The sequence below is a fragment of the Panicum hallii genome, chromosome 5 (genome assembly GCF_002211085.1).
Source record: "Panicum hallii strain FIL2 chromosome 5, PHallii_v3.1, whole genome shotgun sequence".
NCBI classification, from domain to species: domain Eukaryota; kingdom Viridiplantae; phylum Streptophyta; class Magnoliopsida; order Poales; family Poaceae; genus Panicum; species Panicum hallii.
Window position 1 is genome coordinate 19723169 of NC_038046.1, and position 25853 is coordinate 19749021.

The 25853-nt window shown below is 41.7% G+C and overlaps 3 protein-coding genes across 12 annotated transcripts; 1 reads left to right on the forward strand and 2 right to left on the reverse strand.

Annotated features, from left to right (window-relative positions):
- The first annotated feature begins 1149 nt into the window (after positions 1 to 1149).
- Positions 1150 to 4184, forward strand: LOC112893223 (RWD domain-containing protein 1). Its single transcript, XM_025960429.1, has 11 exons — positions 1150 to 1329; positions 1456 to 1521; positions 1663 to 1730; positions 1935 to 1968; positions 2094 to 2163; positions 2324 to 2381; positions 2746 to 2874; positions 3118 to 3209; positions 3375 to 3459; positions 3619 to 3691; positions 3787 to 4184. The coding sequence occupies exons 1-11, from the start codon at positions 1323 to 1325 to the stop codon at positions 3846 to 3848; spliced, it is 744 nt and encodes a 247-aa protein (XP_025816214.1). The 5' UTR covers positions 1150 to 1322; the 3' UTR covers positions 3849 to 4184.
- Positions 4185 to 4355: 171 nt separating this feature from the next.
- Positions 4356 to 10508, reverse strand: LOC112893221 (NADP-specific glutamate dehydrogenase). 4 transcript variants are annotated; one of them, XM_025960427.1, is made up of 15 exons: positions 9516 to 10125; positions 8440 to 8566; positions 8149 to 8350; positions 7640 to 7726; positions 7503 to 7562; positions 7297 to 7383; positions 6742 to 6813; positions 6570 to 6625; positions 6406 to 6491; positions 5864 to 5954; positions 5630 to 5787; positions 5459 to 5550; positions 5094 to 5174; positions 4912 to 4985; positions 4356 to 4825 (listed from the first exon to the last, which is right to left on the reverse strand). In XM_025960427.1, exons 1-15 carry the CDS (start codon positions 10123 to 10125, stop codon positions 4750 to 4752), a joined length of 1959 nt encoding a protein of 652 aa, XP_025816212.1. In that variant the 3' UTR covers positions 4356 to 4749. The 4 variants fall into 4 exon arrangements, 3 of the variants coding, with proteins under 3 accessions (XP_025816212.1, XP_025816211.1, XP_025816213.1); XM_025960426.1 differs by having other exon boundaries at positions 4356 to 4985; positions 9516 to 10507; XR_003228749.1 differs by lacking the exons at positions 4356 to 4825; positions 4912 to 4985 and having other exon boundaries at positions 5107 to 5174; positions 5860 to 5954.
- Positions 10509 to 14662: 4154 nt separating this feature from the next.
- Positions 14663 to 25510, reverse strand: LOC112893420. 7 transcript variants are annotated; one of them, XM_025960733.1, is made up of 13 exons: positions 25309 to 25510; positions 24825 to 25080; positions 22878 to 23294; positions 21924 to 22286; positions 21133 to 21300; positions 20708 to 20875; positions 20144 to 20509; positions 18316 to 18846; positions 17158 to 17367; positions 16632 to 16874; positions 16322 to 16411; positions 16071 to 16109; positions 14663 to 15970 (listed from the first exon to the last, which is right to left on the reverse strand). In XM_025960733.1, the coding sequence occupies exons 2-13, from the start codon at positions 25041 to 25043 to the stop codon at positions 15029 to 15031; spliced, it is 3756 nt and encodes a 1251-aa protein (XP_025816518.1). In that variant the 5' UTR covers positions 25044 to 25080; positions 25309 to 25510; the 3' UTR covers positions 14663 to 15028. The 7 variants fall into 7 exon arrangements, with proteins under 7 accessions (XP_025816518.1, XP_025816519.1, XP_025816517.1 ...); XM_025960734.1 differs by lacking the exon at positions 25309 to 25510 and adding an exon at positions 25274 to 25288; XM_025960732.1 differs by lacking the exon at positions 25309 to 25510 and having other exon boundaries at positions 24825 to 25267.
- Between the last annotated feature and the right edge of the window lie 343 nt (positions 25511 to 25853).

A 25853-nucleotide genomic window follows, 5' to 3' on the forward strand; every position in this document is an offset into this window, starting at 1 on the left:
TCATCATCCCAAATAGCAAAAATGCTAATAACCCTGACACCAACAAAAAATATACACTACTGAAGTATTGAGTACATAGATTTCTACATAATCAATCACTTAGACACGAAATGGAGTCAATCAGAAAAGAAATGCCTTGTAAAATTAACCAAAAATCATAGATTCAACCGTTAATTCTTCATGAGTTCAACCAGACTCTAGACTCTGAATACACATCAGGTAACTTCAATGGGGATATGCAGCAATTTTAGAGCTAGAGAGTTGTAGATAAACTAAAACACCCACAAAATTGGAAGGGGACATAGCGGAAAAACTCAGAAATAACTTCATCAACAAATCGAATTTGAAAACCTAGCCGCATAGATCTCCAAGATGATGAGGAGGAGGAGGATGGAATCCCTACAAAATATATTTTTCTGCATAAATCCAACCAAACTACAGCACAAGCAGTCAAAAATCGAAAGCTGTGCACACCCCAAAGCACCTAGAAATCCCCTAAGCCACAGGAGACACAAATCCAAACCTCAAACAAGTAGTTCAATCGGTGTGAATCACCAAAATTGCTGTGAAACCTAGAAATCGCTTCACCTGGAGCCCTCCCTCGCGCCGCGCCGGCGGCGCAAACAAAATGGAGGATGAGAGCGAGCCATGTTAACTGAGAACCAAACATCAGAACGCTAACGGCTAGGCTGCACATATCGCAGACAAAAACAAAAAAACAAACACCAGCTAGGAACAAGTGGTGGCAGATTCATCAGGCAGTGTGATCGGATGGTTCAAAAATTGAGTGACAGAGGGTGATGGAACACTCGGGTGTTCGATAGCATTTTCCTAAATGAGATGATACCGAGTGTTCCTCTATTATATAGTGGCCACAACGTTTATCACCACAGGACCTAGGAGAAGGGAGCCTCCTGTCAGCTTGTTTATCCTCTTGTCCTTTCATTAATGCGAAGTCATGTTTAGCCTGCATCGTACCTCCATTTCTGCTTTGAATTTGAATTTAATTTTGAATGAGGTACATCATATTTAAATTTCTGCATCTTTACGTTCGCTGGTTTCTTAATTGACACTCCGGCCCACCTAATAATTGACAGAGTGACACGAGTTTCGCGGGCCTGGACCCATCAGTTGGCCCGGCCCATCCGCAGTGGAGCGAGCCACCTTAGTCCCCAAAAGCCTTCTTCCCTCCCCACCTCCTCCTCCGGCGACGCACGCATCCGCCGCCGTCCGCCGCCTACCGCGCCGCCGCAGAGGTCTCATCCTCGCCTTCCGCCGAAGGGTAGCCGGAGCTCCGAGAAGCATAGCCACAAGCACCGATCATGGCTGGTACGGGCTAAATCCTGAAGCCCCCCCTTCTCCCTTCTCCCACTCGGCAAGCCCTTCGCCCTCGCCGCTTTGCTCTGCTGCTAACGCATCTTTGCTTTCGTATGGTTGCGATGGTGGCGCGGGAAGACTACGAGCAGGAGCAGGAGATGGAGGTGGAGGCGCTGCAGGCCATCCTCATGGACGACATCAAGGGTTCGTGCTGTCAGCCTTTGTTCCCCCCGTCTTTAGTTCCCTGCTTCCTCCAAGCTTTTGTTTCTGGGGACTCGTCCTGTGGATGCGAATTTCTTGTGCCGAATTTAATCGTTGTCGCGTTGTGTGCTGGTGCTGATGCAGAGATCGACCCCAGCGAGAGTGGGATCGCCACCACCGCCCGGTGCTTCCAGATCCTTCTCTCCCCTCAGGTAGTACTCCCAACCGAGTCCAGCGTTTGACATGGCGCAACTCTCTTAGAATTCTGCGAGTGATGCAAGTGGAGATGTTGAGGGCTGTGCGTTTGAGCCCTGCAAGTTGGAGGGCTGTGCTGTATTAAGTGCTACATTTGCTACTCTTTTGATGTTTATTTCCCAATTTAGTTACTGATCCTTTCATGTTTACTATGTTGCCAGGATGATGATTTTGACGAGTCTGCTTATGTTCCAGGTAAAACTAATTTCATAGTTAGATACATATCTGGTCCTGATGATCTAAAATCCTAAAGACAAACTTTGCAAATAAACCATGCATTTATCGATTTAGTGATTTTGTTATCTGGCCTTGATTTGCAGTGCAATTGGCTCTGATCTTTGCGCACACCGAGAAATACCCAGACGAACCTCCTCTGCTGAATGTCAAAAGGTTTTTCCATTAACCTTGTTAGCCAGCATGGCATAAAGAAAACTCAACATCATGCGAGTGATAAATTCTAGTCATGGTTTCAGTTCATGATGCTCTTGGTATGAGGTGTGTACTTACTGTATTTCCAACTCTTGCATTGGATTGGAACACATTCATGCAGTGTGCGTGGAATTAAACCAGATGATATTGCATCCCTGAAGGAAAAACTTGACCAGGAGGTATGCAAATACTCAGCTCCAAGTTTCGTGTCAATCTCATATAGCTAGAATTTTCAACTGTGTGCAACAATTGAAGCTCACTGTTTTTTAAAAGAGATAGTCAAGGGTGAGCCAAATAAGCATGGGCAGTAATTTATATTCTTCAGACAGAGAACTATAGTTGTTGCCAACCTCTAATTTGTTATACTATCGTGGCTTTCTAGGATTTGTAAACTGTTCATTGTAGATTAGTTTCACTGGTATCAATGGTACATGCTCAAATATGACCAGAGCATGTTTCAAGTCTATTATTACTTTGTGAGGTATACTCATTATCTGTCACCTGATATGTCATCTCATATTCTGTTGAACCTCCTGTCATTAGGCAACAGAGAATCTTGGCATGGCTATGGTCTATACTCTCGTTTCATCAGCCAAAGAGTGGCTAAGTGAGAAATATGGTCAGAATGGAGGCGACGAGGAACCTGAAGAAACTGAAGAGAAAGAAGAGGAGGTATACATATTTCCTTATATGTTCTGCACTTCCTTTTCTATGTAAGAACTGGGTTCGGCTCTGTGTGTGTGTGTGTGGGATTTCCTGTTGGGTATTTAGTGCTTCACTGCTTGTCCTGCTGAGTGCCGAGACTTAAAAGCAAATTTCAGTATATCTTACATCTTGTATTATGGAATCATGTATTATTTCCTTTTTGGCGAGTAGGATATTTATAATGGAAAATGTATTTAATCTACATGTTAGGTCATTGTACCCCATGGTGAAGCTGTTACTGTGGAGAGCTTCCTGGCCTGGAGAGAACGTTTTGAAGCTGAATTGGCCCTACAGCGTGCTAAGTAAGGATCCAGTAAATTATTTTCAAATTAGCTTTCTCTCAGTGACTACATGGGATCTCTTGTTTGCACATGATACGTTTCCTTTCGATGGCATTTGATTCCCAACTTCTAAGAGTACCCAAATGTGTGCTTAGAGATAATGTTTCACATTTTCCTGTCCTGCAGACTTATGCCGGATTCAGCTCTTACAGCTCCAAAGGAAAAGAAACTCACAGGACGGCAGTATTTTGAAAGTGGAAGGCATGCAGTGGTATGTTATCCTAGATTAGCAGTTTTACCCCTCCTTACCTGAATATAATGAGACTGCAGCATAGTTACAGATATGCATAACTGTTGCTGCCTATCATATCTTCCATTTGTTTGTGAATGTTTCTTGAAGTTCTACCTTTCATGGAACTATCTTTTTCAGAAAGGAGCAAGCACAGTTGCAGATGAAGATGAGGAAGAGGACGAAGACATTGAATTTGACGATGATTTTGAAGGTACAACTTTCTAGGTCAAAAACTATTTGTTTACGTGCTTTAGATTTAGTTTGCCAGTAAAACCTCACTTACAAACCTGTTACTATACTATACAGATGATGAAGAGGACATGCTTGAGCATTATTTAGCCGAACAATCAGGGAAGCCAGCAGCTTAGGCTACAAGGCCAAACAGAAGTACCTTGATGGGCAGAATTTACTTCGGAAATCCAATGTGGTAGTATGTTATGGGTAGAGCACCAGAGCTCACTATTTTGTGTGATTCTCATCATTTGGTTGCCTCCTGGTGGACCTCTTTAAGCTTCTATACAAAGGCAAGGTGGCTGTGGGCTCACAAATATAAGCTGAGGGTTTTGGAAGGTCAAGCTGCACCTACAAAATGTACTTTGCGGTATAACTTTTAGTCAGGTGTAACATGTATGTTTACTGTGGAGCGTGTTGCAAAATTTTGGAGAGATCTTGATGATAATACATGGAATGCTATTCTTTTCGCAGTCCTAACTTAATCACCATGTGAAAAGGTTGAAATGGATCTCTCAAATTAAGACTTCTTTCAGATTCATCTTTGAGCTCAATAGTTTCTCGAAGTTCGATTCGATTTTGTCTTGCCTTCTGGGGATTTTAACAATTATATATAGCAGGTTCATCGGACTCATTGCTGGATCTACCTGTAGATTTACATCTGGTACACAATTGTCAACCTATCAGTGATGGACTAACAAGTATGGCATCTGCATACAAAAGAATTGTTTCTATTTACTTCCCATTGAAATTGATTTTTATAACAATGGATCTACAACCTGAGCTGTTCTACATTGTATGACAAAAACAAGGCTTTCCTTCCAGCCCAAGGGAAGCTCTTGTGACCTTAGTCACATACATTTTCTAGCATAAGCCAAGGGTGAATTCCAAGTACTTTGCATTTTGGAGTGCTGCTCGATGTGAGTAGCACAAGCTGCAGGTGTGAAGCATCGGCGCACTTAGCAGAAAATTATATTTTCCCCTTGCACGGCTGCAGGACACTCTAGTTGTAGCTCCTTGACTGAATCAAAGGCCTAACTAGACACATCCTTGATCGGTCATGGCTTGGGAAATATTAAGGAAAGCGCAAATGTTCGCGCCATGCACCAATGACCTGCATAAGGAGCGGTACAGATCAGTTTCTGCTCTGAACCAGGCGATAGTATCATCCGTTTTATTTCAAAGCACAAGAAAACAAACTCAGGGTTCTCTTTCATGATTCCATAATCTTGAGCAGCTTTGATCGACCTTTCGTATGTTTGCTTTATTGCATCCTGCTTAAATCCAACAGAAAAAGAAAACGAAGAACTCAGAAGATATCACAATTTGGAAAAAAAATAAAAGGAAAAGGCCCAATGGCAGCAGTCCGCAGCAGGCTTTACCTGAATTTTATTCTCAAAATCCTCCACCGACAACTGCATCAAATTAAACTCGGGGTTCAATTCAAGTTCTCCAAGTGCTACCTGTTATTGTTGGAAACAAGCAGAAACTGTGAGTTGAGTAGAAAAACATGCAACAGTTTCAAGCCCTATGTACAATATATACAGACATATAATGACCTCAGCCTATATGTAATTGTCATTAAGGTCATGCGCCCAGTTGGAAATTGCAGCAACGACAGGCTCGGAAAATGGTGCACTTATTATTTTTTGGTATTGTAAAACAAGCCACAAAGCTGCTCTGCCATCATACCGCTCCAGGACAAATGAATGGATTTGTAAGAGAAGTCAGGCAGTGAGTGCATTACCCCACCAGCAGCAGTTGCCTTTGCTGGAGCAACGAGGACTTTTGCCTTTCTTAGGATATCAACTGCTTGAACAGTGCATGGCATATTTGAACCTGCAGTTGGCAATTTTTTTATCAGCAGATAATAAGTAACAAAAGAGCAATTGAAATGACGAAGTTCAGGAATTCATACACTCTATAAGAACGCGGCAACCAGATTTAATTATTGCGACAGCCTCCCCTTGGTCAATTTCATTATGTGAGGCACAAGGAAATGCAACATCACACTGTTCACTCCATGGTTTTGCATCATCTATATACTTGGCATGTGGATATGATTTCAAGTACTCCCTGTTTGATTAAATGGAGAAATATCTCAAAACCCCGACATATATGAACTATAAACAAGGGAAAGGCATGTACCCACTTGAGGCTCTTTTGCTGAGCCTTAATATCCCTAAGAAGCGAATATTTCATATAATCGAACCCATCTTCATCTAACAAATAGCCCTTTGAATCTGCAATATTATATGACAACCGACAGTTGGGCCTTCATTAGAAGTGCTAGTTATTATAACATGACTGTTTTTTCTGTAGTAGATACATCCACAATTTACCTACTGGTTTGGTAACAATATAATTCCCTTAAAACAAATCCAAACTTCGAAAGTCATTTATACTGTTGTTCAAAGAAAGCTAGCGAATGCAAACCTATCAATAAAATATAGGTGTATACAGACCTGTAAGAGTTTTTATTTTGAAATCATAAATGAGCACGCTAAATTGTACATGTTAATGATGTGACATTGTGGAGTAGTGGATAGGCAAAGTGACAAACACATGAGTAATCATGATAAATCTGCCTAAATCAAGGTATCTCTGATACCAATAATAATAATCATGCTCTTCCAAATCATGATACCTCAGGTATATCCTGTGTTTAATCCAAAAGATTTTGAGTCTGTTTACCTGAGACTGTAACAGGAATGGCTCCACATGGCAGAAGCTTTTCCAAAACATGCATTGCTATCTTTCCAGAACCACTGATCACACATCTGCAGAGAACATGAACTGTGTGAAGATACATGGTTAAACTATAACATTGATAAACCAAACAGATCTCTGTAAGAAACCTTAATCCTTTAAGCTCTTTGTTCATTTCAGCAAGTAAAAGACGTGCAAAAAATACCTGCACAAATACAACAAATTCATCATAGTCAACACCTGCAGCATAAATATTACTTCTAAAATAACTATGGCACCCACAACTAGCTGCAATCAAAGAAATTTAAGGTAGCTCTTTACCAGCCCATATCCAGTAGCTTCTGTTCGAAAACTTGAACCAGACCAGAAGATTTTAGGTCCTGTAAAATTTCCCTGCATAAGCATGCCAGTTGAAATCTACAGATGAGAGGGAACTGATGAACCAAAGAAGTAGAAGCAGAAACTAAACAAATAGCCTCAGAGAAGGCAGAAGGAGCTACAAAAAGTTCGGTTATTGGTATGCACTCCAAATGACAATGGAGCAGTAAGAAACATTAGCACCCCCCCCCCACCCACCAATCAGCTGAATTTGATTACCTCCAAACTCCAAAAAACAAATGTTTGATTGGACAACTGCCCTATTGTTGCCCACTGGAAGACAAAAATATCAAAAGCAAGAGTCTAACGGAATTTTGCAATAACCTAACTAGGGAACATCAGTCCCTTTATTTTGTTTCTTTGGACAATAGTCCTTCTGATGTGTAGTGATTCTAGATGTCTAGTGACGCTAACAACCAGGGCACTAAAAATAAAAGACACCTGCAGCAGTAAATGGACATTATTTTTTATTTATTAACTTCAGAACCACCAGTGTACCTGAAAATGACCAGAAAGGCGTCTATACTGCCCAAAAAGGTAACCCATTTCCCTAGGACCAACACCAATGTCTTCAGCAGGAAAATCCTGCAAAAAAATGTTGAAGTATGAACTACTGATATAGACTAAGAACTGTCACTGATTCATTAACTAGTATAGAAATGTATAACTCTAGTGACTAGGTATCATGTTTGATTGGCAAGTACCTGATCAGGGCCCAAATATCTATATAGCTCATCCATGAAACTTTGACAAAAACGCATTATCTAGCATGAAGAAGGTTCAGATTTGCATGCAATAAAAAATATTATTGTCCACAGGAAATAAAGTACAGCACAAATACCTCATTATCACTTTTACCCTTTGGGTCAAAATCACTTCCTCCAGCAGCACCTCCAAGTTTATATAACGACAAAGCATTCTTCAAAGTCTGTATAGAAGAAAAACAATGTTGGGAAGGCATGTTAAAGTACCACCATAAAGCAATGCAAACATCAAAAACTCATATAACTTGGTCCATCTGCATGCTACTGAACGCTATCTTCTTTTGGCAGAACTGCAGAAGTGAATTGCATGGGTTGGGAGGAACTTATGCTTCCAGCATTAAGAAAATCGCACCCATGGCTTTAGAGGCAAATGTGACTTAGCCAAGGTTGCAAGTTTACATTACTGCATGCACTTGCATAGTTTTGCTATCGAGTGGTACTTCAATGCCATTCATTACGTTGATTTTAATAACGACTGTCATGTAAAAACAAAAAAAAAGAATCAAAATAGCTAACATAGCTAGAATATGTTGTAGCATAAAATTAATTAGCGTGAATAGTGCATTTTAGACAAGTATAATATTACATGTTCAAAGGCCAGAAACTTTGCCACACTTAAGCTCATGGATGGGTGAAACCGGAGACCACCCCTGCATGGACCTAATGCCTGACTGAATTGCACACGGAAACCTCTGTTGACATGTGCTTCACCTCTGTCATCAATCCATGGCACTCTGAAGATAAAGCATCTCTCAGGTTCCAACAAACGCTCCAAAATTTGGACATATCTGAAACATTGCCAAATCAAACCATGTTACATTCGAAGTTTAGGCATATTATTTCTGAGGAAAACAGTGAGGGAGAGTTGAAAAGTTACTGAGTGTTCTTCACCAAAACTGGTTCCAAGGAATGAACCACCTCCTGGATCGACTGTATAAATTCAGCTTCATGGGGATCCCTCCTTAGGACAGATTCAAGTATTGATGCAGCTGTTTTCGACAAAGCTGGAATAGACAATACCAAAATGCAGATAAAATTTGAGAGTAAAGTCGTACATCATGGAGATGTTGATCATTTCAAGGGGCGAGATAGCATAGTGTTATTTTGGTTTGATAGAAAATGGAGTACACTGAGATACAGGGCACAAAGAAAATGGAAGCGCAGATGATATCAGCATATAGCATGTTAGTTACTAATAAATTATAATAACTTCAAGGAAAACTGATATTCCACTCCTTAGAGAACCGAACCTGGAAAGCATTACTTGCTTCATGCTATGTTCATTTTCTACTAGAACATAAAAGCACTTGCCAACTGTGTATTGATGGCACAGAATCTAGCATTTCCTTAGGATTGGACATGCTACACATAACATGATAAAACATGTCGGGACAAAGTTTATCTTGAAAATCATGTTATCTACTTCTTGCAATGCAGTATCCAAGATTAAAACTGCCAGTTATATATTTTGGAATATCAAAATGATACGCTAGTTTTAGGAACAAATTTATTACACATTGCCAAGTTTTTACAACTCTCCACAGGTGAAACAACAATATAATTGCGGAGTGGAAGCTTATCTTGCAAATCATGTTATCTACCTCTCACAATGATGCACGATTAAAACTGAAAAGTGTATTTCCTCAAATACCCAAATGATATGCTAGTTTTAGGAACAAATTTTTTTACACACTGCCCAATCTTTACAGCTGTCCACAAGTGAAACAGCAGTATAATTGTGAACTTGAATATTATCTTGAAATTCATGTTATCTGCTTCTCACAATGCAGTATACACAATTAAAACTGAAAGTTCATATATTTCCTGGAATATCCAAATGATAAGCTAGTTTAGGAACAAATTTTATTACACATTGCCTACTCTTTACAACTGTCCGGAGGTGAAGCAGCAGTATAATTGCAGAAGCTGAGTCAACAAGCCGACAACACCAACCTTTGACATAGACCGGCCTCTCGATCTCGGGGGGCTGCAACTTCTCCTTGGAGGCCATCTGCAACCGAAGGGCCTCCTTATGCAGCAAGCTATTGTTGTGCTCCTCAAGCGCACTCATCTGCATGTTCCTGCTTCCCTCATTGCCATATGGGTTCCGCCGGTGCTTCCGGCCATACTCCTTGCACACCGAGCAGAAGATCCTGGTGGTGTTGTCGTGCACGGCGACGTAGGCCCACTTGTAGGTGTCCGCCCACTCCTCCCGCCATTTCTTCACCACCTTCTTCTTCTTCTTGGTGTGCGCCGAGGGCAGCCGGAGCATCCCGTCATGCTCCTCCCCGTGCGCCAGTTGTGGCTGCGGCGCCGGAGGCTGCGCATGCCCGTCCACGGCGCCAGAGCATGGGATAAGGAGGCTCTTGTGTTCGTCGGCGGGGACGACGGTGTCGTGGTGCCCAGAAGCGACGGCGACGAGGTCTGCGCCGGAGAAGGAGGGGTCGTCGCCCGGGCCGATCTCGAGGTCAATCTCCTCGCCCATGCCGCGCACCATGAGGTGGTGCTGGTGCTGCCGCTGCGCCTGCCGCAGCAGGTTGATCTCATCCATCGCAGAGTTCATGCACGCGCTCGCTGCAACATGTGGTGAGGCGAGGCGAGAGCGCGGCTCAACCCGCCGCCGGCGCCAGCCGGAAACCGAGGAAATCCGGTTCCGATTGGCGCGACCGAAATGGGGGATTTTGGCGCTAGGGTTTGGGGAATTGGTGTGTCCGGTGGACGGCGAGAAGGCGGGTGCCGAAGATGGCTTCTCAAGCACGGAGGAGGAGGCGTGGGGGGCGTCCGACGACCGCGGCGGAGACAGCGGCCGGCGAGAGCGAGCCGAAACTGCCGCGGCGGCCGCTGGGCAAGCGGCGGGGCTGTTCCGACAAGGCCGCAGTAAACGGTTACACGACAATGGCCGCGGCCGTGCGGGGCCTGCAAATCCTGACCGTCGGTTGGCTCCAAACGGTCGAGATCTGCCGGTAACCTAACGGCGTGTAGCGTGGTGTATACTTGCTGCGTTTTGATGTAATTTAATATAACAGTGGGTTGTTTTAAGTAGTTTAAATGTAATTTAATGTAACAGTGGGTTATTTTAAGTAGTTTAAGGGTCTGCTTGGGAGCGCTCCAACTTTAAAAAATAGCTCCACTTTACCAACTTTATTTTTTTCTTTCAGCTTCATTCCACCGTCTCCACAAAAATATGAAGTTATTGTACATATTTGGAAAATTGCAGTGCTCCAACTTCAAAAAGATAATAACTTGTTGTGAATTGTCTATTTTAGCCTTTGTGAATCGGTCCACGTATCGCTCTGTTTTCTCTCCTCCTCTTCATCTCTCTACTCTAATCTAGCCATCATCTAGAACATCTTGTTTAGACCCAAGTTCTCTATGGCCGGCCTGGCCGGTCCCCATGCCTGTCGCGCCTGCCCCCCTGCCGCCCGCGTCAGACACTAGGCCGGCTACGTCAGCCCCCAAGCTGGCCGCGCCAGGGCCACGGCCAGCGCCAGGGACACGGCCTTGGCCGGTTCTTCCACGGCCGCGGCTCCCTGGCTGGCCACGCCCACGCACAACCACCTCACTGGGCGCGGCGGTGCTAGGGTTGACCGCGCCGGCGGGATGAGAGGGTTCGGCCCCCTGAGGAAGGAGTGGAGAAGTTAATTGAGAAGAAGAGAAATTGAAGATGATTTATAAAAAATTACTCCACAGTATACAGGAAGGGATATCATCTTCAGTAGGATCCATTCCGCTTGAGAGAGAAGGCCGTCGGCGATATCTTTGAGGGGGCCTGGTACTAGGGTTTCACAAGAGACAGGAGGGGGCAGCGACCTTTCTTCAGAAGAAGAAGGGGAGCACGGGGAGAAGGAAGGGGTCACGAAGGGGTACTTTGTGTAACCAGTAGCAGTGGTGAATAATTTTAGCTTAACTCCATAAGAATGTCTATAATTAGTATTTTTGGAGCATCCCTTGAGGAGCTCAAAAAAATATGGAGTTGGGGCCAACTCTAGGTTTTTTCTGGAGTTTTCGGATCTGAAGTTTCTGAAGCTATACATGTTTAGGTATATGTTAGAGAGTTTATGGGTGGAGCTAAGAAAATTGGAGTGAAAATTGGAATGGAGTTCTTCCAAACACGCCTGCGACAAAACAAAAATATCCTTCTATTTTCTCACGCGCGCAGGGTATCTGGACGTCTCTGTGCTTATCGCTATGCGTGTAAGGCTGGTTGATTTTCACTGATGTGTTGAAAATAAAAAATACAGCGCTACCTGAACCCATACGGTCCCACCAATTAGTCATGTGGCCAATAAAAATATTGCTAATCCGTGTGCGCCTGCCTTAGAAAAAAAATCTGCATATCTCTCTCTCTCTCTCTCAATATATTTAAGATTGTCAAGATTATTTGCTTTGTTCAAATACACATATTTTTTATGTGATACACAAACTTAAGAGCATAAAAGAAACTTGTGTGCAAAGATATGTGCATCATGGCGAATGTCCTTTGTGCATGTATAAACAATTGTGCATCTTTTATGATTTTACCGTTTATAAAATTATTGGTCTAAATCATTTGTATATGCGATAGAATATGCATAGAAAAATCATGTAAATATTTCTTGTGCACAAAGACATGTGCACCTTTATTTATCCACCAATCTGTAGTGAAAGAAATCTACTAACCCCTCACCTATTATGGCTAGACAACTTCACTCGCTAAACTATAAAATTAGGTATTTAACTTCTCTAATTTTGCAAAATCGTATACTTTAAGGTGTGTAACCAGCTCTGCTCCGCTCCGCTCGTCGCTTCTCACTGCTCCCGCTCCCGATCGTTCCAGCTCTCCATAAAACGCGTTTGGTGGCGCTCCAGCTCCAGGCGACGACGGAGGACCAGCATCAGCATCGGTGCAGCGCCATGAATCGGCCTCGGCATCACGAATCGTGCTCATATGGCTCTGAATCGAGCTCCCACACCGCAAATTGAACTCCAAATCAAGCAAGAAGCCGGTGCAGAGGGACGTCGTGGGGTACAAGCGACGGGCGGAGATGAGCGATGGCCTGGCATGGATGGGGAAAAGATGCGGCCGGTGCGGACGGGCGCAGCAGACTGGAATGAGCGGACGTCAGAGATGAGCGGATGGGGACAAGCAGGCGCCCGCGTCGTGGATGGGGACGAGCGAACATCCGACGAGGGCGCGGGCGAGCGGCCGGCCACACGTGGGGGTCGAGCGACGGTTGGGTGCGGATGGGGATGAGCGGGCGTTGCGCAAGCGAGCGGGCGGTCAGCGCGTGCGGGGACGAGCGGCCGGTCGGTGCGTGCAGGACGACGCGCGCGCGGGGGGGCGAGCAGGTTTTTTTGAGAAATTTCGATACGTGATACCGAATACGCACGCCTCAGCGTATTTGACATCCAATTCGCATACCTTTTAAAGTATAACCTCGAGCACGCAAATTCTTTTGATTCAAGAGATTTCATCCTCTTTTCTCTATTTCTCTGTTTTTCCTTTTCTTTTTCGTTTTACATCCCTCATGTAAAGATGACTTTACCCTGACCTTATCCTTTACCGCCTATTGGATCCAATCGGCCGGCTCTGAAGACGCCCAAGGAGGGTGAGCTCACGAGGCTGCGGCGCACAGGCTGTTCACCACGGCTCGGCTCCTACCCAGTGACTACTTCGTGGAGCAGGCAAGAAAGGAGAGAGAAAGAAGAAAAAAGGAGAGAAGAGCTACCCACTTACTAGCTAGCGTACCTCACATGTCACATGTCAATACATCTACTACATCTTTCTATCAAGCTCAGCATTCTACGTGGCTAAAACTACTGTGCAAAACCAGAGGCTAAGTAGTCCAACCACGACAGGTAGAGTTGGATGATTACGTAGACTTCTTCCATCTACAATTAATATATTGGAACTAATTAATAGTTTTTGCTTTTAAAAATATGACTGCCATCGGTTTCGAACAATTACGTAAAAAATGCTGCAATTTCATGTACTTGTTTCCCACACACAATAATGCATGCATCAAAGAAACTGTATAATTTCTAATTTTTTTAACAAAATACTAATATGCATAAAGCATCTATTCATACACGAGTAATTTCTAATTTTATCTTTGATATCTAACCTGGACTAATAAATTTAGCATCCGACAGGTGTGACCGGACTGGGTGTGACATAAGGTTTTAGTCATAGGACGGCTGGAGCTTCTAGAAAATCTTTGCATATCATAGCAAAGTTTTAGGTTTCACTCTAACTAAGCTGGAGCCATACCGAATGGGCCTAAATAATTAATATCCAATGTTTGAGCGACATGTGACTTCAACAGGAAACATCTTTACACTAGGAAATTTTGTCTATACGATTTTTACTAACCCTAGACTACAGCCCTGTTTGTTTAAGTTTCTAGGTACTTTTGGAAATTAGCTTTTAGGATCTTCAAAAGTCAAAATGCACTTAAAAGTCATAAACCAGAAGCATCCTGTTATAAGCTTTTCAGCTTCTTGCTTTTGGGAGCATCTAGCTTTTGAATATCCCAAAAGCTAGTAGTTCAAAAGCCTTCAAAAGCTCAAATAAACACGGTCTGTAGACATTAACATTTTTGCTCTCCAGGTCTGTAGACATTAACTTTTTTGCTCTCCAACCACGTGGGATATCTTCTGGACAACCGATGTCACCTACTGTACAACACCCAAAGAGTTTTTCGTGCAAAGAAACATTCTACAACAGCGCATGGTGTTCTAATTTAAATCCAAAGCAGTTATAATTTAGACAAATAGGAGACATCTAGTTGACTGGATTCAGGAGCCCTGATCATTTCCTTTGAGTTCTCGAAGATTCTAACGTCTTGCGATTGATGTCAGTTTAGTCCTGCCATGGTACGGCGATCAGATAACTTTTGTTAACGAAGAGCAGTCCCTCAAAAAGAAATGTAAAGAGAACAGAATAATTCAGACTACAAGGGCGTAACTACGGCCTTCAGAATATATGAGGAAATTTTGGAATATGTTTTTATCGTTCTAATTGGAGATTTTCCCGCAAATTTGCCTCTGCAAGTGCATATGAATATATGATAGAAGTTATGTAACCTCCCTGACCCCCCCCCCCCCCCCCCACAAAAAAAAAAAAAAAAAAATCCCTTGCAGTCCTGACACCGGTACAACCGTTTGAGTCAAGTATCACCTCATGCAAAGTGAAACAAAGCAAAACAAAAGATAAACAAGACCAATATCCTACAGAATTGTTATCATCTAACACGCAGTTGCGGTTTGAAGATCCTTGTTTGTTTCATTAGAAACTGTCAATAGCGAGTGTGAGAGGGCTGTAGCTAATTTCTTGTCTTGACTGCCCTTGTCAGAGCCTTCTGATACTGAGGCAGGGTTCTTCAAACAACAAATCCTTCCAAGTTTCAGAATAGCAATCCACTTACAGAGCAATAGAACCGACCCTAGGATATACTGCAGTGAAGAAGCTGCTAACCAGGCCCACATTAATTTGAAGTCACCAGCTGCTCATCTGCGCTGAGCTGCTCCACGGCAGATACTAGCAAGTCCAAACCTTCATAATTCCTATTTTGCTGTCCAGCGTTATCCTTCTGGTGGAGCTTCAGTGTTCTTCTCTCATATTTTCTCATTCCCTCCTTTGCTCTCTCCACACTACACGATGAGCAATACCACCGCCCCTTGGGTATTGAAGTACGCCGAGGCGTTATGCAGTAAAGATGGTAAGCCTCATCACAGCTATCGCACAGAATGGTCAGGTCGTCATCTTTGTCAGAGAAACAAACTCGGCAAAGGCAAGATGGGCAGTACCAGCATGGTTTGTCCCGCTGAACGTTGCCGGCAATCTGCTTGGACTTCAGGCACCGAATGTGGTAGTACTTGTATAGACAGTGGATGTGGCCACATATCAAGAACCTCTTGCCATCCTCTTCAGGTTTTCCACATATCTTGCATGAGCCACCTGTACCAATCTCTGTCTGTTCTGGGTCATCAACAGAGTTCACACTGGAAATGACCATTGCTCTTGAGTTATCATTAGGTGCATCTTCACATTTTGGAGAACTGCACACCTCAAGCCTATCGCAGACAACACAATTTCCATGCAAGCAATTTGGACTGTAATTGGCTAAGACCATGTCACCTTCAATTGGTTCAATACATGTAGTGCTGCAGTTTTTACAACACCAGCTTCCAGTTGAAATGGATGGATCATGAGGCTCAATACATGAAATGTGGCAAGATAGCATGCACCTACTGCATTTGATAATTCTCCCACCTCTTGCTTCTTTGCCACATTGGTTGCAGGTACTATGAACATCAGAGAGATCTGAAGGTCCTGGTTGATCCAATTGGTTGTCCTGTGAGGTTGAGGGTACCAACGCATCTGATTGAACTAAGCTCTGGGGTTCTGAACTGGTCACAATAGCTCCCTGCAATTGAGGTAGCATAATACTGAACAAGGTGAGGAAAGGCATAATTTAAACGGCAGATCCAATAAAGATAGCAAAAGGTTGGCAACAAAACACTCACATTGGGCTCACCATCAGTTGATCCCCTCTCTCTTCCAACCTAGAGAATGTAATACCAGATTCCAGATTTCAATGCAATGAATTTACAAGCAAGAGAAAACTGAACCAATTAAACAAATGTATCTGATATTCACGTCATTCTTATTGGAATTTAAAAGCACAAAATGAGAAGGATCATTCAGAAATTTCAAGGGAAACATGAAAAGCATATTGAGAACTCAATAAAAAAAAACCCATGCATCAAATACTTACCAGCTTTTCATAGGAGTCTTCTGTAAGGCTTGATAGATTATTTGCTAGGTGAATAATATCTTGACAAGCCATTTTAAGATCTTCCCATAACTGTAACAATATCAAAAGTGATGATTAACATACCACTATGAAAATTTTTATGAAATATATGCTCACCAAAAATAAAATGTATACTCAAAGTTATGCAAAACATGCATCACGTTATGCAAAAATGCTATTAGATGTTAGCAACTTACTTTGATTGCAAAAATTCCAAGTGCATGATACAATACTAGAAGAAATATCAACCGAAAAGTCGTGAAGCTATTACCAGTTTGAGATCGTGCATGAATAATTCAGGTTCATGCCCATAGTTTCCATTTTTCAATCTTGAATCTATCACACCAAAATCAAAATATCTAGTTCTTTCCTCATCTTGATGTACAGTTCTGCAAAGCACACTGCACAACAAAGCAAAGTTCTCCGACCTTAAAATGTTCCTAAGAACATTCTGGCACCTAGCAGTGTTCGCAGTCACTGTTTTATCAGAATCCATTCCCACATTGCCAGCTACCTGATTTCAGCCAAGAAAACGATTATTGAAGACAGTATCATGGTGATTTATCCTTTAAAATAGATTATTGCAGCTACAGTATTCCTAACAAATAAACAATTACAGGAAAAAATGCAAGACGAGTGTTGATGACCTAATGTTCCATCAAAAGAATACGTAGAATATGATATTTCATTGTTTGTAGCATAGGAGGTCTATAGATTACTGAACACTAACAGAATATAGGAATGCAAGAATGTCTGTGACTTTGGAAACTTGAATGACCATTGTTCTTCCCACTTACTGTGCCAAATTCAGCAGAGCCATACAGAAGTGCATCACGGATGCATGTCACAATTCCAGCATCCCCTTGTACATCAGGCAAATGCAAACGCAGTAGCCCGTCCAAAACATATCTCCAGCATTCACTAGTTCCACAGTCACTTCTTTGCTCCTCAGAGTTGTTTGTGTTACCAAATAATCCATTCCTGTGAAGTCCTTCTTCCATTATTGGCTGCACAATGAACATTTTCAGTACTTAACAGGTTAGTTCAGCAGAAATGTTGTTAAGGAACAACAACAATAAAGCCTTCTTATCCCAAGGAAGTAGGGTAGGTTGTGCATGAAAGCCAACATGGGCCACCAGCAAAAAGGAAAACGTTATAAAAAATAATAAAGGCATTGATAATAGTAATATTTCTAAGTGATCTAAAGACTAGTCATGTTCAGGCATGCAGATTGTGTCACATGCTTCTACCTAAGGAAGACAATAGGTGTTTTTAATATTTAACTCCATTACATGGACGAAACAGTTTGCAGTTAGTCAGTATAGTTTTGAGTTACTGCTAGTATCCATGTTTCTAATTATATCAGCTTCCACCCTTGTACAAGCAAAAGAACCAACTACAGCTGATAATAAGTTCCAATCGTAAGGATAGCTGATACGCCCAAGAAGGTGCTACCATATGATATATTGCAAACATTGTTTGCGTGAATTCTGGTCCTAGACTCGTAATAGACCAGGAAAGACCTATGCTGCATCTGTTAAGTGCACATAGCTATACATAAGGCTCACATAATCTAGGGTTAGCTACCTGATATGAACTTGGTTAGGGTAGATGAATAGCTTTTAGGGTTTCTTCTTGCTTGTGTATACAGTTCATCCTTTAATAGCCATGGCTCATGAGATCTAACAAACTAACCGTTACAAGATAAGGCTAACTAATGAATAGGTAGCTAACTAACTAACCAGAGGATGATGCTAACAAGCTAAGAAAATAATTGCAACATAAGTAAAATGCTCTGTGTATCCTGCTGCATTGCCATATGCACTGAGCTGCTAGAGTGGCACAAGGCCCAGCCCATAACACTACCTTGTACTGCATTCTACCAAATATAGTGTGCAATTGTGAATAATCTACTCTTCTAAAATTAACAAGGTACCAGAGCTCTAAGTTTACACCTTATGTTGCGACTGCCACTGCATCCTCTGACCTTGCCCACGGCCAGGTTCTGGAGGGGTTGCAACCTCTTTCCGCTGTTGCTTATGACACACCAGGGGATTAGCACTCTCTTGTGAAAGAAGAGTAGTATTGGACGACATCTTGCATGCTTCTGATTCACTGTTAGCTTTACCAAAAGCCAGGGAAGAACATCTGTCATGCATTGCTGCAGTGAGATGGTCCTGATCGAGTTGTGAACTCTTAGAAGAGCATAGCACATCACAACTGCCATTGCCGACAAATGAACCTGATCTTATTGCTTTATTCTTCTCCTTTGACATCATTTGATCCCGTATCTTTTTGGCAACATCCTTTGGAACATCTGGGCACTGAGGGAGATTCTGCCATCCAACAAGATGCCACTTCAATCTTGATACACCATGATAACCCTCAACACTGCACCACTTGCACTTCCAGTGTTCTTTTTCTTTCTCATATATCAGAGAATGTTCCCATGCACTGCTCCGAAGCCTTGCTGGGTAATTGTGTACCTACAAGCTCAAAGAATATGCCCCTTAAGTGTGAACTTAAATTCAAGGGTAAATAACAGCCCGAAAAGTAAAGAAATACACCATTCAGTGAAAGAAAGAATCCAATTAACGAGTAAGTTAACAAACTTTAACAGGCTATGTTGTCATTGAAACAGTTTCTAGTTCCCATTTTTTGGGAGAAGTTGGACATGATTCTTTTGCGTATTATCTTTTCAATCTGAATGCAGCAAAGTAGGATTACACCAGTTTTGTTTCCAAATAACATGATAATACAACATGCTGCTGCTAAAAGGCAGAAAATTCAAGTTTTGATATAAGAGTTTGCAGAAGTGTTTAAAAGGAGCCAATACACATTGTGTTAATCAGGACAGCTTTGCTATAAGTTTTGATGCCACACAAGGAATTTTCTCTTGCAAATAAAACTTAAAATTCTGAATTGATATACTATGATCAAAGCAACTTGAACTATGGAAGAAAGATTCACAGGCACAAGCTATATATCTAATGCATACACCAGTGATCTTGCACATCTCTATAATAAACAGATGAAGGCTAAGGAGCATGAGCTTTTCGACTCATTCCAGTTCCAACTAGGCTTACACACAATGGACCTTTTTTCAATAAGGAAGCTTTAGTAAATTTCAAGAGCATTACATCGAGTTGATACAAAGTCTTGAAAAACACTCCTGGCCTCTGCACAGCGGGATACACACAGCCTAAATATAGAAAAAAGGAAAAAGTCCATTTCACTCCCCTCAGTAATCCACTTTGTCCGCTTAACCGCCTGAGCAAAATTTAGGCTCAATTTACTACCCCAAAAAATTTCAATTGGTCCAATCTACCCCCAATTGATATTTCTCTTTTTTATTTCTTCTTGTACAAATTGAATTTTAAGTTCAAATTTTGTGAGTGGATGGAGATCATGATGCCTTATGTTAAAAAAATACATTAAGAATTTTTCATGGTTATTTTCATAGTTTAGAAAGATTTAATACGAAATGGATCATAGAGATACAATTCTGCATGAATAGTAATAATAAAAAATTCATAATGTATTTTTCTAGCATAGGGCATCATATTATAAGCCCCAGTGCAAAATTTGAAATTCCACTTGTACGTGGAGAAATAAAAAAAAAAGAAATCTCAGTAGGGGGTACATTGGACCAATTGAAATAGTTAATATATCCCAAACAATGGACTAGTATTCTGATTCAAGCACAATGAACAGATAAGTATGAAATCACAGGATCAGCAGAAACATGGAAAAAGGACAGCAAATACAAATAGTAAAGGATACCTTACTAGATTCATTTTTTACTGATAATTGAGATTGATTCCCAATCCCACATAATGGACCATTATTCTTTCGTTCTTCACCGAATTGGCCAACAATATGTGGCCTGGAAGGAATTTTCTGCTCAGCCTTATTCGTTTTGACCCTTCTCTTTGACAGAACATGCTGCCTTGCCTTTGCAAAGACTTCTCTAGGAACATTTGGGCACTTAGGGTGGCGAAACGCACCAGCTAGATGATAATGGAGCCGAAACTTTTTACCATACCCATCCATTCCACAGTATTTACACCTCCAATGCCTTGCAACTCCATCAACAATAATTATGTGCTTCCTTGTGTTAAACTCACTTTTCCGGTGTGGTTTCGATATCTACAGACAAGTTTAAAGCTCAGAGCATAGTATATTTTCTTTTAAAACAGAGATTCGGTGCATATTTACATATTAGTTTCATTAAATTAAAAATAATAAAAGACCTAACCAATAACTCAATAACAGGGGAAAAATAGACAGCTTCCTCCTGGGCCAACCATCTTTTATTTTGCTATAAGGTTTCTGAAGGTGAACTACCTTGGTCTTTTGCGAATTATCAATATTCTTGTCCAAAATCTTGTTCTTACTGTTGATCACTTGATCCGTCCTGCCATGATCCAGTGCCCACTGCTCTTCAGGCTGATCGCAATGCTCAACTGGTTCGCCACTACTGTCTTCACCAAATTGACTGCTGCCAGCTTCCATCTTCTCAAAAAAAATAAAACAAATAATGTGTAAGTTTTATGTTAAAAAAATTGGATAAACTCCAATAATTTAGTTTTTCATCCACATTATTTCGTATCTCCAAAGTGACATAGAAACAACTGAATTCAATTAGCAGGACCATAGGGCATCCCCCTTAAAGGCTCAAGAAATATAACTCAATAACAGGGGGGAATAGACAGTTTTCTCCTGGGCCAATACTCTTTTATTTTCCTCTAAGGTTTCTGAAGGTGAACTACCTTGGTCTTTTGTGAATTATCGGCATTCTCGTCCAAAATCTTGTTCTTACTATTGATCACTTGATCCATGCTGCCATCGTCCAGTGCCCACAGCTCTTCAGGTTGATCGCAATGCTCAACTGGTTGGCCACTACTTCCTTCACCACATTGGTTGCTTCCAGCTGCCATCTTCTCATAAAAAAATAAGAAAAGAAAAGAAAAGAAACGGGTAAACTTTATGCTAAAAAATGACTAAGTTCCAGTAATACTCCCTCCCTCCCAAATTATAGGCCGTTTTAGGTTTCACTCAAGTCAAACTTGTCTAACTTTGACCAAGTTTATAGAAAAATATACTAGAATCTACGATATCCAATAAATGCACCACCAAGATATATTTCATGGTGTATCTAATGAATCTAGTTTGATGTTTGTTGATATCTGTGCATTTTTCAATAAATTTGGTCAAAACTATAAGTTTGACTTAGGACAAAGCCAAAACGACATATAATTTGGAACGGGGGAAGTATAATTTTTTGTCCACATAATTTCATATCTACGAAGTGAGCTAAAAACAATGAATTCAATTGGCAGGACTGTAGGACATCCCCCTTAAAGGCTCAAGAACTAAGATTTGATGCTTAGCTACTTAACAGGAAAAAACTTGAAAAAAAAAGAGAATTTGCCATCGAAGTTTCCCTTTTTTCTTTCCCCATGACATGTTTACTGCATTAACTACCAATGGAATGATAAACATGTAAGGTGTAAAGAAAAGGAATGGGATGGGCAAGGAAATAGTTATATGCGTGATATACCTCATTAGCATACTCATCTAATGATGACACATGTGTAGCATTTCTTGAAGGTTGTTGATCATTTTCATATTTTACAGTTCTATCTCCTTGAACTTGTGCATCGGAAACTTCATCTTCATCAACACTAAAGATATAATTATTCAAAAGAAGGCGTGTTGCTCTTTTCTCTTCAATGAAGTTTGATACTTTCTTTGAAATTTCCTTTGGAACGTTCGGGCAGCTGTCATCAATGAGATGAGCCTTCAAAGTAGTTACACCACCACTTCGACACAGAGAACAGAACTTGCACTGCCAGCGTCTTTTATTTCCGTCAAGATCCACAGCATGCTCCCAACCAATATCCCTTGCTCGCAAAATCGGCACCTGTGAACCAATGTGAAAGGTAACACTCAGCATTCGCAACGGAGAAAAATAGGTAATGCTCAGCAGGAACCAAAAGTTCGTTGAAGATCTAACATTAGTCATACAACTGCTGATATTATACAAGGAATGTATGAAAGGTTAGCAGCGAGCAGCTAACGCTAAGTAATTTCTCCCTTCGGTGCTAGTCATACAAGGATAAAATTTAGACATTCACAATGTCATAATTACAAAGTCATACTTTATATTATTGACACTATTCTTTTCACAAATGATCAATGCATTGTGCTTCAGCCAAATAGGATAACCCTCCTTTACATTTGGCCATTTCTTTCTTTTCAAAGATTTAAGTCTACGTAGCTGCATGTGTTCTTAATTCTAAGTGAAATAAGTAGCAGGAAGGTTCATCAGTCACTTATTCTAATCTGTATATATAATAGAAAAAGGGCACAGCAAATCCAGAACACCCCCACCCTACACACACCCCCCCCCCCCAAAAGCCACACACGCGCGCGCACAAGAATCAAAGCAGTATATGACAATAAATAGAAAACAAACCAAAGAGGAATAAATGCTTATTGTCCGTTTGTATACCCTGGGATAAGTAGGATCCTGATGAACCATACTTTTTTGGTTAGTGACTTCTTCAAGAACATTACTGCTCATTCCAGCTGGCAGCACTGAGTCAGAAGGTAGAAGATCCTCCTCAACATTTGCATCATCAGAAGAGCTCTTAGTCTTTAAACTGTTGCCACCATTTTGAGCAGTTCGCTTCCTCCGCCTCTCTCGTTTCTTCCTCAAATGCTCCCTTATTTCCTCAACAACATCTGCTGGAACTTTGGGGCACATTTTGACATCTAAATCACCAGCTAGATGCCGTTTGAGTCTAGATACACCACCACCATACCTAATTAGGCCACAATACATGCACTTCCAGTGTTGTCTATTTTCATCAATCATTATGCCATACTTCCATCCCATATCCCTACTTTTCCAAAAAGTATCTTTACTCTGCAAAATTATAAAGTTTAAAATCATGCCGTAGAAGAGGTAAGATGTAATTCTAGCCATAAGTACCCGAAGTTCAGCAGATCAGCCAAGCCATAGGAACTAAATGGCCTAACGTAAAATGTATAAGGCATGGGCACCGTAACAAATGATGAAGTAAAATTAACAATCGCTACAGAACGGCTAAAGCTAAGCAAATGAAAAGTTCCTACATAGCATTCTATTTTGCCCAAAAGCTGACTGGCAAAAGGTACCCTCAAGGTTTTTTTCTTCGACATGGCAAATGCACCAGTTACAAATTTCATCATTTGCAATGCAAAAGGCAAAGTGTTCATCAGAAAAATGCTAGCTGAATAGGAAAAAAATATTACATTTTCAAAAGAAATTGCTTGTGCGACATTGTGGTATCAAAAAATGCATGGAAGGCTGACAAGAGATTTTTGCCTCAGCCTAGAGCAATTCCCCTCTCTCACGATGCATACGAAGCTAATGCAGCCATATTATAACTAACCTGCAAATACGAACCATGAGAAATTCCGTTCTATCAATGCATCTAGCTATGACAAGAAAACTAAAAAGAAAACTGCCTCTATACTGAAAAGGGAAAAGTAGAAAACATAAAGCCAGGAATGGATGCAAAAAAATGGAAACAGTGTGGTTCTTTAAGAAAAAAATTAACTGAGATTCTCCCAAAATAATTGAACTTATAGAATAATTTAGTCCTATTGGATTCAAAGAATCCACATTTACCTCCTAGAAGCAGGAATAGAGTTCATCAATCAGCTACAGCGATTTTTTTCAAAAAAAAAATTATTAAATAAGAAGAAGCATTCTATGTTTGATCCTTAGTATCCCATTCTTGGAGGGAGGCAGAGAAAGATAGAGAGGACATGCCCTACATTACATCCAGTTTTGTTTGATTCACAACAAACTAATCAGAGCTGAATGTGAACTTTAATCTACACTCCAGCAAATGAACTACATACATACATTCTCCTAAACAGCATATCAAGTAAACAATACAACTTAGCAACATGAGGAGCAATACATGCCAGGAACAAATGGACTAAGCCTTATGGAAACAACATATCAAGTATCCATGTTGTCATCAACCTTATTTGAGAAGAACATATAAGCAACGAAATAGCAAGCCCTTAACCTACTCAATAATGATTCATCATTTTGGTAACCTTACTCCAGGAGGCAGCTCGAAGTTCATGAGGCACTAAAGGAAATATGTTTTAATATATTTATAAAATACATATTACTGATGCCCTGCCTCTGTGATTCACCTAGAACATCATCATCTTGGAACCACACACCATAAAGTTCAGAATCAGTCCATTCCAAACACCAATCATTTCCATGTCATTATTTGATACTATAGGTGAACAGGGAGACCTGGAGAGCACACAAGTTACAAGCAGTATAGCATTTGCAAATTCAATGTAACTGTGCCAGATTGGAGACACAATCTCTTTCCATTTCAATGTAAGGCATTGCAAGTTTCCTGTAAAGTCGAAAAGATTATACCTCCTGTGCCGGCACATCTCCAGCCTTGTGCTCTGGCTCCAGTTCTGGCTCCGGCTGTGGCTCCACTTGCTGCTGTGGCTCCGATTGCTGAGGCTGCAGCTTCTGCAGCCGGCGCCTCTTGTAGGTAATGCGCCTCTTGTAGGTAATCAGAGGCACCTGGGAGAAGGAATCCCCGAAATGCACCTTCTTAATCCCTTGGCTCCCCTCACCATCCATCATATTCTCTCACCTGGGTTCTGGCCAAGAAACCAAGAACCTGCATCGGAACAAACCAACAGAAAGCCTCAGCCCAAGGCAACTCCGATAATAACACAAGAAACGAGCACCAACTCCCGGAATCCCCAGCCCAAGAATCCCGACCAGAAAGATTCAAACCCCAACCCCGAACCGAACCACCAACAAAGTTCCAAATATTGGGGGAAAAAGAAGGCGTTCAAAACGGCAAGAACCAGCAGGAAAAAAACACGGTTTCAGGTAAGAGTACCGGAGCCTCGCTCCTTGCGACGACGCCGAGGCGATCGATGAGGCGCCAGATTCAGGGGTGGGCGAATGGCGGGGGGTCTCGGAATTCAGGCCATGAGAGGGGATGCAAATGGAGACGAGGGGGATGTGAAACGGAACTGCGGCAATGAGAGGGCAAAGGCTGTATTGGATACAAGACTAGACTAGCTGGGGAGGGGAGGGGAGGGGAGAGGAGGAGACTGACAAAATTCCGGCACACCTTGGGTCTGTCTCTGTGAGGGTCCGTTTACTGCCTTCTCTCTTTCTTTCGTTCCCTGGGCCTTTCCAGCCTTCCCTCCCTGCTTTTGCCTAAAACAAAAACTCCCACCCCCCACCCACCCCCCCCCCCCCCGCTTTCCATTGTTCTTACCTCTGGCCACCTCTTTCCATAACTTCTTTCTATCTCGTGCAACAAATGTGTTATACATAGTTTAAGTTTGTAATCTGGTTAGTCTCTTCAATGGGGTCTGCTCTTTTTTTTTGGGAGAGTGTGATTCTGATCCTGTGATTGGGTGCTTTTCATGATTT